Source organism: Pan paniscus, chromosome 8 (genome assembly GCF_029289425.2).
Source record: "Pan paniscus chromosome 8, NHGRI_mPanPan1-v2.0_pri, whole genome shotgun sequence".
NCBI classification, from domain to species: Eukaryota; Metazoa; Chordata; class Mammalia; order Primates; family Hominidae; genus Pan; species Pan paniscus.
Window position 1 is genome coordinate 104,966,419 of NC_073257.2, and position 14,089 is coordinate 104,980,507.

At 33.4% G+C, this 14,089-nt stretch overlaps 1 protein-coding gene across 23 annotated transcripts in view; it reads left to right on the forward strand.

The window, feature by feature from the left end:
* EXOC6 (exocyst complex component 6) overlaps window positions 1–14,089 on the forward strand; it is a 257,578-nt gene that overhangs the window by 128,555 nt on the left and 114,934 nt on the right. For all 23 annotated transcript variants that reach the window (XM_055093148.3, XM_055093149.3, XM_055093140.3 and 20 more), the window contains 5 exons: window positions 203–286; window positions 6,010–6,056; window positions 6,180–6,300; window positions 7,685–7,756; window positions 12,599–12,696. In XM_055093148.3, the coding sequence (XP_054949123.1) occupies window positions 203–286; window positions 6,010–6,056; window positions 6,180–6,300; window positions 7,685–7,756; window positions 12,599–12,696 (422 nt within the window). The remainder of the gene's footprint in view (window positions 1–202; window positions 287–6,009; window positions 6,057–6,179; window positions 6,301–7,684; window positions 7,757–12,598; window positions 12,697–14,089) is intronic.

Genomic DNA, 14,089 nt, shown 5'->3' on the forward strand with positions numbered 1-14,089 from the left:
TCTTCCTAATAGTCATGATACAAACAAATTACTATCTTTAAACTATAATGGCAAAACTTATTCTTGACATTCTGTATGAAATGCTATGAAACATTTACATTCTAGTTAGAAAATTTAAAGTGACTCAGGGGTAAAGAAGTATCTGTTTTAGTTGTATGTGTGTGTATGTGTATTTTTCATTACTCTGCTGATTTTATTTTAGGGTGATGAGGAAACATTTGAAAACTATTATCGAAAACAAAGAAAGAAACAAGCAAGACTGGTATTGCAACCCCAGTCGAATATGGTAAGTATGCGATATTTTGAATTGGTTATGTTGTCACTTTTTATCCCCTTATCCTGTTTTAATTTCTTCAAAGCATGTATCACTGTTCATTCAACTACAAATATTTATTGAACACCTACCATTTCCAAACATTGGTTTAGGTGCTAAGGGTACAGCAGTGAACCAAATAGATAAGTCCCTTTTCTCATGAGCTTACATTCTATTAGGAAAGATAGATAGCGAATTAAAAAAAAAAAAAAGGACCAACAAGAAATATATAAAATATCAGGGAATGATAGTTTCTGACAACATAGTGGATTATGTATCTTGATTAACTGTCCCACTGAAAATACAACCGAAGATGCTAGATAGACATTTAAAACAAACAAACAAAAAGACAAGAAACTAAGTGAATAAGGAACTGTTCTATATATTGGTTGTGGTGATAGTGTTACATTAGTAGATGTGTTTGTAAAACTCATAGAAGCTGAATATTGAAGAGTTTTATTGTATGTGACTAATACCTCAATATATCTGACTATAAAACAATCAAAACAGGAAAACCCAAATGAAGGCAGAAATGCAGATAGGTTTAATGAAACACTGAATATAGCTTTTATCCTAGGAGAATCTGCTGAGTAGGAAAGCATGAGTTTTGATGACGTTGGGTACAGAGGGCTAAGCCCAGAGCCCACCCAAAGTATGTGTCTAATAAGAGATTGTCTCCCTTGTAAGCTGAGACTCCAAAGGATTTAAAGCCCCATTATTAGGATGAGCTAGAGATAAAACCATCTAAAAATCCTTCTGTTCCCTCTGGCGAATACTGTAAGGAAAATTACCTATCTCAAATCTTGCTGAGTAAACGAGAGAAAAAATCCCTCTGAGAATTCATAATAAGCAGTTTGTTACCACTTGTGTTTGCAACCCAAATTCATCATACATGGATAGTCAAAGACATCTCAAGCTCAACATTTCAAGTATTTCCATCCTGATACTATCTCCAAGTGCCTGGCAGAAGCAAATACAGATCTCTGCACCTTCATTCCAGAGTTAAACTGAGCAATTCACAGTCAGAAATAATTACCAAACGAGTGAGAATCGTAAGAAATACTAACAACAAAAATAGATTCTAAAAGACTCGATATTTGAATTATTAGCCATAGAGTATATAATAGTGCTACTTAGTATATTTAAAGAAATAAAAGCCAAGCTTGCTAATATAAATAGGGAACAGAAACTATAAAGAATGACCAAATAGATGTGAAGAAATATCAGGTAGAATATCTAGAAATTAAATACATATTAACTGAAGTTAAAAATATTATGAATAGGTTTAACAGTTGATGAATTCTCTCTTAGTTAATCTGAAGAAACTATGTGGAAGTAAGCATCACAAAGACACAGAAGGAAAAATTACTGAAGTGAGACATGAGGGATACAGAGAAGTCTAACATATATCTAATTGGAGTTTCAGAAAGAGGATAGAGCAAATGAGACTGAAGAATATTTGATGCCATATGGCTGAGAATTTTCTGGGACAGATGAGGAATAGAAATCCACAGAGTCAAGTCCAAGGAATCCCAGGTACCTTAAATAAAAAGAAATACACTCTTAGAAACCTTATAATTAAATTGCAGAACACCAAAGATAAAGAGGAATAGAAGACCTGAAAACTATTATCAGCTGTCTTGATCTGATTGACATTTATTGAATACTCCACCCCGGATGGAAGAATACACACGCCTTACATGTGCACATGGAAGATTCACCAATATCATATTCTGGGCCATGAAACAAACATCAACAAATATAAAAAGCTGGGCTGGGTGCAGTGGCTCACGCCTGTAATCCCGGCGCTTTGGGAGGCTGAGGCAGGCGGATCACCTAAGGTCAGGAGTTTGAGACCAGCCTGGCCAACATGGTGAAACCCCATCTCTACTAAAAATACAAAAATTAGCCAGGCATAGTGGCGCGTGCCTGTAATCCCAGCTGCTCAGGAGGCTGAGGCAGGAGAATCACTTGAACCCGGGAGGCAGAGGTTGCAGTGAGCCGACATCGCACCATTGCACTCCAGCCTGGGTGACAAGAGTGAGACTCTGTCTCAAATAATAATAATAATAATAAAAAATAGAAAAAGCTTGAAATCATACAAAGTCTATCCTCTGACTGCAAGAGAATTAAATGATTCATATGCAAAAAATGAATATTGACTCACCTCTTTCAACAATTAAAGTGGATCATGGACCTAAATGTAAGAGTTAAAATTGTAAACTTTTAGGAAAAAACAAAGGATAAAATCTTTATTACTCTACAGTGTATTTATAGTATTTTCCTATGTGAGTTACATAAAGCATGAACCATAAAAGAAAAAAAATAGATGATTTGAACATCAAAATCTAAAACTTCTGCTTTTCAAAAGGTGTTGTTAAGAAAATGAAAAGGCTGGCTCATGCCTGTAATCCCAGCACTTTGGGAGGCCAAGGCGGGCGGATCATGAGGTCAAGAGATCGAGACCATCCTAGCAAACATGGTGAAACCCCGTCTCTACTAAAAATACAAAAATTAGCTGGGAGTGGTGGCGTGTGCCTGTAGTCCCAGCTACTAGGGAGGCTGAGGCAGAAGAATCGCTTGAACCTGGGAGGTGGAGGTTGTAGTGAACTGAGATCGTACCATTGCACTCCAGCCTGGCGACAGAGCAAGACTCCATCTCAGAAAAAAAAAAAAAAAAAAAAAAAAAAAGGAAAGGAAAAGGCAAGATATGGACTTGGAGAAAATATTTGCAGAACTCATGTCTAAAAAGGGGCTTTATCCAGAATATGTAAAGAACTTGTATAACTCAGTAATTGAAGACCGATAAACCAATTTAAAAATGGACAAAAGATTTTTTTTTTAGTGTAGTACTGAGTTTACTAGAATAAACAGAAAATAGAACAGAATAGATGATTGAGAAACAAATTTAAGTGTATATAAGAACAACTGTCGGGCTATTTTTTTTAGTTGACATATAATAATTGTACATATCTATGGGACACAGAGTGATATTTTGATACATATATAATGTGTAATGATCAAATCAGAGTAATTAGCATATTCATTGTGAAAAACTATACTGAACATCTTCTCACATGCTTATTTGCCATCAGTTTATTTCTGGTAAAATGTCTATTCAAATCTTTTGTCCATTCCACGCTCTAGGAACAAAGCTGGATGGAGAATGGACAAAAGATTTGAATAGACATTTTACCAAAGATAAACTGATGGCAAATAAGCATATGAGAAGATGCTCAGTATAATTTTTTTGTCAGGGAAATGCAAATTAAAACCACAATAAGATACCACTGCATACTTACTAGAATGACTAAAATGGAAAGGATTGATAATAGCAAGTGCTGGTGAGGATGTGAATCAAGTGGAACTCTCATACACTTCTGATAGATATAAAATTATACTGCCACTTTGGAAAATGGTTTGGCAATTTGTTACAGTGTTAAGCATACTCTTCTATGACCTAGCAGTCCTGCTCCTAGGTATTTATCCATGAGAAATGAAAATATATCTTTATACAGTGGCTCATATGTGAATGTTTGTAGTAGCTTTATTATAAACACCAAAAACTAGAGACATCTGAATGTCTGTGAACTAGTGAATAAATTGTGGTACATCCATGTGTATAAACAAATTATTGTATGTTTTATATAATGGAACTACTTGGCACTAAAAGGGAATTGATACATGCAGTGATATGGATGAATCTCAAAAGTATTATTCTAAGTGAAAAAAATTCATATGCAGTAAAGTTATATATAATAAGAGTAATGTTATATGACATTTTTGAAAAGACAAAACTCTAGGACAGAGTGGGATCAGTGGTGGCCAAGGGCTATGGGTTCGGCAGGATAATTCTCTACAAAAGAGCAGGAGGGAACTTTCTGAGATGGAAATGTTGTATTTTTTTATTTATCTGGTGGTTACACAACTGTCTACATTTGTCAAAACTCAGTGAACTCTACATGTAAAAAAGAGTTAATTTTATTATATGTAAATTGTACCTCAATAAACTTAACTTTAGAAACAAACATAAACAGAAAATCTTAAAAGTACCCAAAGAGAAAAGAGGTTATTTTCAAGTAAACAAAACAATAAAATATTTTCAATTCTGAAAAAAGTAACTGTCAACTTAGGATTCTATATCCAGTGAAACAAGGGCAGAGATAGACATTTTCAGACAAAGAAGAGCAGAGTTGGCCACTAAGACATGCTTACTAAGGAGATCCTAAGGATATGCTTCAAACAAAAGGAATGTGATGCCAAAGGGAAGATGTGAGATGCAAGAAGGAATGAATAGCAAAAAAAGTATAAATATTTAGGTAAATCTAAAATGACTGTAGGAAATAATGTAAAATATTATGGACATTAAAACAACATAGAATTTTAATTTGTGCAGCAGCAATAAGAAAAAAATAAGATAGAATTAAAATACACAACAGTAACATAAACATCAGAATGAGATGGAAGTTAGTGAAATTAAACTATCCTACAGTTTGAAGCGTCCAGCAGAAGAGTAAAAACATTGACTAGCTTTAGAGTTTGGTTACTTAAGGATGTGTAATGTGATTTCCAGAGTAACTACTGAAGGAATAGAAACAGGGTATATATACTTTTATATAATACAGGGAAAGCTAGAATGATAAGAATAAAATTTTTGTTATTTGTGTGCTTTTGAGTTGATAAAAATGGTAATTCTAAACCTGTAAGCACTTGATAACATTGACTCAAAGTACTTAAAGCAAAACTGCCACAACTACAAGGAGAAATAGAAAAATCCACAAGTATAGTGAGTTTTAAAATATGTTTCAGTATCTTCTAAACCAAGTAGACATAACATCAGTAAGAATACAAAACATGCTTAATAGGCTTCATCTAATGGAATATATAGAATCCTATTTCAACAACTGTAGGAACATATTCTTTTCAAGCACACATGGACCATTATTAAAAATTTGACTACATACTATGCTATAAACCAAGTATCAGGAAATATCAAGCATTTGGTGACATGTAGACTATATTTTCCAATCACAGTATTTCTAAGCTAAAACGTATTAACAATTCTTCCCCCAAAACACCTGAAGAAAAACCCAGATGTTTGAAAATTTGATCACATTCATGAAATTTGCAAAACATAACATTTGAACTTAATTGAAATATGAAATATTTCATGTAATAAACTTTTTATGAATGAAAGTCAAATGATCAAATATTTTTCTATATGCCTTGTTAAAATTATAAACAATAGGCAATCATAAAACCATAAAAGGTTTTGGCAGAAGATATAATCTGATTACTATTTGAAAAATATCATTCTGGCAGCTGGACAGGCTGGAAAATATCATTCTGGCAGCTGGACATTCTGGTAGGGGACAGGCTGGAAGTTGGAGAGACTATGTAGGAGGATGGTATAATACATAGTCAAAGTAGAGGTGATGACAGCTTTGATTAGTCTGCTGAGAAGGGGGTTCTGAAATCATATTTCCTTTTTAACTTGTTTATCTTCTTTCGAATGTACGTTCCATGAGAATAAGGACTTTTTGTTATTTACAGATATATCCCTGGTACCTAAAAATGTACGTGGCATATAGTAGGCTCTCAATAAACATTTGTTAATGAAGTTGTAGTGACTTGGAACTTACCTTTATGTTACCGGTATTTATTGGTTTAAATTGATTTTTATTTTTCATTTTAAGCATGAAACAGTTGATGGCTATAGAAGATATTTCACTCAAATTGTAGGGTATGTATCTAATATGGAAATAACTATTATTAATTTTATATTATGTTAAATGCCAGAAATACTTACTTTCTATTTGGGTTTTTTTTTTTTTTTAACACATGCTTTGGTAATTACTGTTTTTAGGTTCTTTGTGGTAGAAGATCACATTTTACATGTGACCCAAGGATTAGTAACCAGGGCATACACTGATGAACTTTGGAACATGGCCCTCTCAAAGATAATTGCTGTCCTTAGAGCTCATTCAGTAAGTCAGACAATTTACATTACTAAAATTTTAATTCAGTTACTTCAAGAACTTCTGAGCTGCATAATGTCAGAGGAAAACTGTACCTCCATCATTCTGCATTTTTTTAGTAGTTGCTTAGATTTGGAAGTAGTAATGTCAGGCTTTTGTTTGATAATATCAGACTATGATTTTGCAACTGACTGGGGCTTCCCAAAACACTTTTATTCTAGCATTATAGAAAATGAAGAATTAAGCAGGTCTCATTAGTCTCAACTGACCTCTTCATTAGATCCCTGAAAAGCACCATGAAGAAAATGTTTTTAATTATCATTTCAATTCTTTGTTTCTAAAATAAACTCCACCATTAAAACTCAATAGAACTTGTTCTTCGATGTTTACAATTTACAGTAATACACTATAATAATGAATTTCTTTAAAATTTGCAATTTTCAAAATTTGAAATATTGAACCTTTGTGTAATGAGAGGTTTTTATAGATGAAAATTAAATGATCAGCTATCTTCCTAATGCCTTTTCTGGAAATAACAAATATGTTAGTGTTATAAAGACAATACTTAGTCAGTATAGGCCTTTTTAAAAGTTGTAGTAGTTTACCTTTATTAATATATTTTCATACTTAAAATTTTGTCTATTTATAATTTTATAATTGATCATTGAGATTTTTAAAAATTGAAGAAAGTTTGTTAGCTTATGTGATATTAAGATTATAAATAAGCTGCATTTTTATTTATCAGGAATGTAGATTCTTGATACACTGTCCAATGAACTACAACTTTTCCTAGCATATTAATAAAGAACAATACATTTTATCATGGTCGATATTCAGATCAGCTCTGAATATATAAAATTAAAGTATATTTCCTGTTAATTCCATGATACCAAATATGAAGTCATATTAAATACAGCATATCACTTTCAAAATCTTATTAAATGCTATGACAGGGACAGAGTAAATCTCACTGTCCCTTTGAAATTAATAATTTTCTTTTGGTTAATTACTAAGAAAATAATGAAATTGTAATTCTTATATTGGAAAAAGTAATACATAGTGTCTCTTTTATAAGATGGAAAATAAGTAAATAGATGAAATGTGAAAATACATAGTCTATTATAAACCTTTTTCAGTTTAAATAACTAGTTCCTTAAAATCTAAAAACTTTTGAAATATAAGCATCATAAGTGTCATATTATGATCTCCCTCTAAACGTTTATACTGAATAGAGAAGGTCTGTTGTGGATCTAACCAACCAAAATTTTAAACTTATTATAAGTCTGGCAGATTAAAAGAAACATTATCAATTTCTTATTTCTTAGTTTTTAATCATATGACTCTGGTTTGTTGTTGTCGGTGTTTTGTTTTGTTTGTGTGTTTCCACCCTCAGTCCTATTGCACTGATCCTGATCTTGTTCTGGAGCTGAAGAATCTTATTGTAATATTTGCAGATACTTTACAGGTGGGTGATAACCTAATAATTAATGGTTATTCTGATCACTTAAAAACATACAAAATATAGGCTATACTCATTTATGTTATTGTAGATTAGTGGCAGTAAATTAGTAGTAATAAATGTTTACCTACATATTGGTATTCTGCTATTACCCAGGACTATTCATACCACTTCCTTTTCAATTATGAAGCTTACACAGAACTCAGGGATGCTACCATCTTTTAAAATATTGATCATTCAGTTAGAATAAAGTATTTTTACAGTTAAAAAAAAGAATACAGAGTATAATGGAACCGTGAACTAGAAATTAGAAGATATAAATTCTGCCTTAGGGCAGTGAGAAGTGGGTTCTAGAATCACATAGACCCAGAGTTTCTGTTCTGCCTGTGCTGTTGACTAATTGTATGCCTGCAGGTTCTTTAAGCTTTAGATCCTTATTTGTGAAAATGGGTTTATTACTAATTTCAGAATTGTTTTTAGTTTTAAATATGATACTTTGTATGAAAACACATGATTTGAAAACTGTATGTTCATTTTCTTCCTGGTTTCTGGTTTTCCATGTGTTCTATGAGCAAATCACTTTACTTTTTTGAATTGTTTTTCTCTTTTTAAGAATAAGGAGGATTGTTTGAACCCAGGAGGTGGAGGTTGCAGTGAGCCGAGATCGCGCCACTGCGCTCCCCTGGGCAACAGAGCGAGACTCCGTCTCAAAACAAACAAAAAACATGAAACAAACAAAAAAATAAGATTTTTCTTTTTATTGGGAGTAATATTATCCTCTCCCCTTCGGATATTAAAAGCAATATCACTGGCAAGTTGTACACCTGCTGCGTTATTGGGAGTCATATCATCCTCTCCCACCTGGATATTAGAAACAATATTACGGGGTGGGGTGTGTACACCCTCTGCGATAGTAACAGTAATATTATTCTCTCCCTCCTCGATATTAGGAAAAATATCACAGCGGGGGTTTTATAACCTCTGCGATATTGGGAGTAATATTATCCTCTCCCATCCTGGATATTTGGAACAATATCACAGGTGGGGTGTACACCCTCTGCGATATTGGGAGTAGTATCATCCTATTCCCCCCCTGGATATTAGGAACAATGTCACCCCCTGAGATGTTGAAAGTAATATAAAAAATAAGATTAAAACTGAATTATTTCAGAACTCAATATTTTTGTGATTTTCAGTATCAAAGTTTTGAGATTTCTAGCTTGTCCTTCCTCCTTGATCACAGATAATAAAGAATTGATTGCATTTTCTTTTCCTGTGTAAATTTATGGGATTTTATGGTTAGAAGTAACTTTTCATGAAGTACAGACTAGCATTTTCCAAAGTGTGATAAGAGCTGTTAAAGTGTCCCGTGGTCCAAAAGTAAAACATATTTCTCCACTGAAAACTTTTCTGAGAGCAAATTTATACCCATAAGTTCCCAAAAGGAAGATGATTATGCAGCATTTTCCCAATATATTTGACCCTTGAATCTTTTTCCCCCTTAGAACATCTTTTAGATCTAGAACTTTATATAATATGCTTTGGGAAATCCTGATTTAAACTATTTGCTTTATCACAAGAGTCTTTGCATCTTAGAATTATAGTTTTCTACTTTATTCTTAAACCTAAAGAGAAGATTCCACAAGCTCCTTTAGTAAATTATTTTATCACTCATGTCTATTATATATTAATTTGTATGGCTTATATTTTAACAGCGGGATAAGGTGGGATTTTTTGTTGTTGTTTTCATAAATTTTGTGATGACTATATAATACTGATCTCACTGCAAGAAAACTTTTGGGAAGTTTTATTTGGGGCTGTCCAAATTTTGGGAGCCCCTTTCTAAGTAGCTTGAGATATTAGGTTAGTGCAAAAGTAATTGCGATTTTTGCCATGGAGAGCAAAAGTAATAGTAATTTTGAATAGTAATTTTGCTGTACTTAATGACTTAAAGCACTTCTTCTCAAAGTGTGGTTTGTGGACCACTGGTCTGCAAACTGTTTGTTACTAGTCTGCAAATTATCTGTTAGATCCATAACCAAAAGGAACTTTCCTCAGAATGTAAATTAACTATATCCCCAAGTACAAAGTTTAGTGCAGTTAGCATCTTGCTACAAGCAAGACTTTTTTCAATATAGGTAGCAGCATCAATTTGTATTCTGGTGCAAAGTCCTTATTTCTTTGTAGACTGTAATAAATAGTTATTGTACTGGACTTTGAGTACAGCTGAATCTACAGTATTTGATATGGTACCAAGGAATTCTCCAGAGAATCAAAGAAAAGTCAAAGATAATATTTAGGTAATATTGGCACTGTAAAAGCAACAATGATAGTTACATAAACCCTTGCAAGGATACCTTTCTCATATTATTGCTTTGAAATATGACTGGAGAAGTCAAACCAGTCCTTCCTACTTTTTCAGAGTTTCTACAGTATTTTCATTTCACTCAAAGCTGACAGGCTGAGTATTAGGTCCATCTTATACTGAATTAATGATTGCCAGCTTTTAAATTTATAGCTATTAATTGAAGAACTGGTAAGTGTCTTTTCATGAAAACTAATTAAAGAATGTTACATAATACTTAGTTTTTTAAATCAGCCCTTGCCACCCTAAGGAAATTTTGCTTTTTAAAATGCCAGTATTTTATCTTCTAAAACAAAGCTGACTAAACAATAAAGTGAAAAAGTAATACCAGCATATTTATATTCCTTACTGCCTATTAGGCAAATAACAAGTAAACATTTATTGATTCCTTTATTAACATTTTTTGAGTACCCAATACATGTTGGCAGACTAGTTGATGTATACAATAGTAGAGACATAAAAGTCAGTAAGATAGTAGGGACGTAAAAGCCCTTGGCTTCAAGAAATTCACAGTTTACTTGTAAACGAATAAAATGTTTAATAAGGCATCCTAATGCAGCAAGCAATATGTTAGCTTTGGGCTTGCAGAAGGTGGAATAACTAACTTAGATTCTAGGAGTTGAGGAAGGCTATACAGAAAGTTGAAACTTGAGCTGGGTTTTGAAGGATGAGTTCAGCAAATAGATAAGAAGGAAAGGGCATTAATGGAAGAAAAAATAGCATGTGTAAACTATAGATAAAAGCATGGTGTGGTGAAAGTGAAACTGAGCAGCTTGATGGTATTAGAAACTGTAGAATATTGCTGTGAACAAGGAAGGGCAAATAGTGGTGATTAAACTGATGAGGTGGTTTGACCCAGATTATGGGACATCTTGTGGGACTTTAGTAAGCATTTTATAGTTTTTAGGCAGGGGAATGGCACAATCAGATTTATATTTTTGAATGAAATTTTGAGAATCTGGGAAATAGATAGAGAGAGATGGTTGAAATTTTAGTTTAGAAAGCTTTTACAATGGTCTAGGTAAGAGATATTAAGGACCTGAGATAAAGCAGTGGCACTAAGAATATTTCTGGAAGAAAGAAAGATGGGTAGATGATGGAGAATGATAGATTTGATTTGTAAAAGGTAAAAATCAGAAGAATTTGGTGACAACTCAGTGTGTGTGTGTATGTGTGTGTGGCAGGGGTGGGGTGTTTAGATGGTTTTCTAGATTCTCTGTTGATAAACTAGGTTGATGATAGCATTATTATGGATAGGAAATAAGAGGAATACTTGATTTCATTGGAGAGAGGAAGTGAGTTTAATGTACTTGCTGGCTGAATGACTGGAGATGAAACAGGTGTTGGAATTAAATATTTGGAATTTAGAGAGGCCTAGCTAGAGATGCAGATTTGAAGTAATCATCAGAGGTTGAAATCATTAGACTTGAGATTGCCCTAGCGAGCTAGCAGAAAAGATTAAAGGTTAGAGATAGAAGTTACACAAGGAAACTGGAAGGATTGTTCATAGATGTAAAAGGAGAACAAGAAGAGTGACTGGTGTTATAGAATTCAAAGCAGAGGAATTTCAAGAAAGAGATGTCAGGTAGAGTGAGATCATTGAATTTGATATTTAGGAGATAGTCTGTGACATTGTTGAGTAGTTTAAATAAAGGAATAGAAGTGAGAGATTGTAGTACTTTTGACTATGAAGGGAGTGACAGAGGCAGCTGACAGGCTACAGAAAATTGAGGGAGAGCTGTTTTGGTCTCTTGTTTTTCTTGGCTTAAAGATGGGAAACAATTTAGCATGTTTATTTAGCCAAGAGAAAGGTGCCTGTGGAAGTTAAAGACATAATAGAGTAAGAAGTTAACCCATGGAATGGTTTATGTGGAAGGAGATAGGCTCAAGAACAAAGATGGAGAGAGAAACCTTGGAGAGACAAGTGGAGAATTCTGTGAGGTGAGAGAGAATGTTTGGTCCCGATATGGGTAAGATTTCAATGAGTTTGGAGTCGGAAAGAATAAAATTCGGAAGTGTGAATGTTTAATGGAAAGACATAAATTTTCCCAATGTGACAAACTCAGTCTTAAATTGAAGGTGCAAAAGGAAGCCAGCCTGTCTCAGACAGAATCCATTCCCTTTTCTTCTTGTATCCTTGGGCACCACTTCCGAACACACTGTTATGTAAAAACTTACCTTGAATTTTTTCCTCCAGCTCTGACTTCTAATACTTTTTAAGGCTAACACTGTAATCATTACTAAAAAGAGAGAGAAGAAATGGAAAAACCATTCTATTCTCATAAAACTCTTTCTGAACAACCTCTTTTTTACCAAATGCAATGTAGTAGAAGGTCAAAATGTATCTTTTTTTTTCTTACTGTGAGAATGGCATGCAATGGGATCTAGTGATTCCTTCCAAATGATTCTCTAGTATTCCCAACATTTTTAATGAATATTTTTGTACACTTGTTTATCTGCTTTTTTTTTTTTTTGTATTTTAGGGTTATGGTTTTCCAGTGAACCGACTTTTTGACCTTTTATTTGAAATAAGAGACCAATACAATGAAACACTGCTTAAGAAATGGGCTGGAGTTTTCAGGTTAGTCTAAGTCATGGTGCCTTAATATAATGAATATGTTTGTCAAATGCTCAAGTGGTTCATTTGCATATATTAATAAAAATGCTTATAATCATTTTTATTGTAGTAAAGTACACATAGAATTTACCATCTTAGCCATTTTCAAGTGTATAGTTCAGTGGTGTACACTCAAATTGTTGCAACTGTCACCACCATCCATTTCCAGAACGTTTTCATCTTCCCAAATAGAAACTCTGTACTCACTTAACAATAACTCTCCATTTCCCCCTTCCCCCAGCCTCTGGCAACCACCACTCTTGCTTTGTCTCTAAAATTTGACTGCTCTAGGTACCTCATGTAAGTGGAATCAGATATGTTTGTTCTTTTGTGTCTGGATCATTTCACTTAACACAGTGTCTTCAAGGTTCATCCATGTTGTAGCATGTCAGAATTTCATTCCTTTTTAAGGCTGACTAATATTCCATTGTCTTTATATACCACATTTTGTTTATCAGTTCATCTGTTGATGGACATTTAGGTTCCTTCCACCTTTTGACTATTGTGAATAATGCTGCTGTGAACATGAGTACAGTATACATATATCTGTTTGAGTCTCTGCTTTCAAATCTTTTGGGTTTATACCCAGAAGTGAAATGCTGGATCATATGTAAATATATCTTTAATTTTTTGAGGAACTACCATACTGTTTCTATAGTGGCTGTAACATTTATAATCAGTTCTTAATTATACTTGCTTGTAGTTCTAATATCTGTAATTTTTTCCTAGTAAATGATTAAATACTTATAAGACTATAAGTATTCAAAGATATTTTGTATTAGAGACAGAAATTTACAGCTTTTAAATTTTGTTTTGGGCAAGTGCTGTTTTTACAAATAAAATAACTAGATTAAGAATCTTAAAGAATCTAAACGAGAAAATTACTTTTGCTTTAACCACTTATCTGCAGGCCATGGACAAAAGTATTTTAATATCTGTGTAACTTTTTAGTGACATGAGAAGAGAAATATGCCCCCCCACTTTAATTACTAAAAGTTTTCCTCCCTCCCTTCTTTCTTTCTTTCCCTTTTTGTCTCTTTCTCTCCATCCTTCTCCCTTTCAGGAAGAAAAAGTCAATCTTGAGGTTTTACATCTTGTTTACCCAAAATATGATAGAAGTAATGTGTCAATATTTGATGATATTAAAATAAAAGTATGTTAGATGATTTAATACCAGCTTAGCACTTATCCCATCAACTTTCAGAACTATGGAGATTGACCTTCTAAATACTGTAATAGAAATTTTCGAACAGGGTGAGGTGGCTTATGCCTGTAATCCCAGCACTTTGGGAGGCCAAGATGGGAGGATCTCTTGAGGCCAGGAGTTTGAGACCAGCCTGGACAACATAGTAAGACC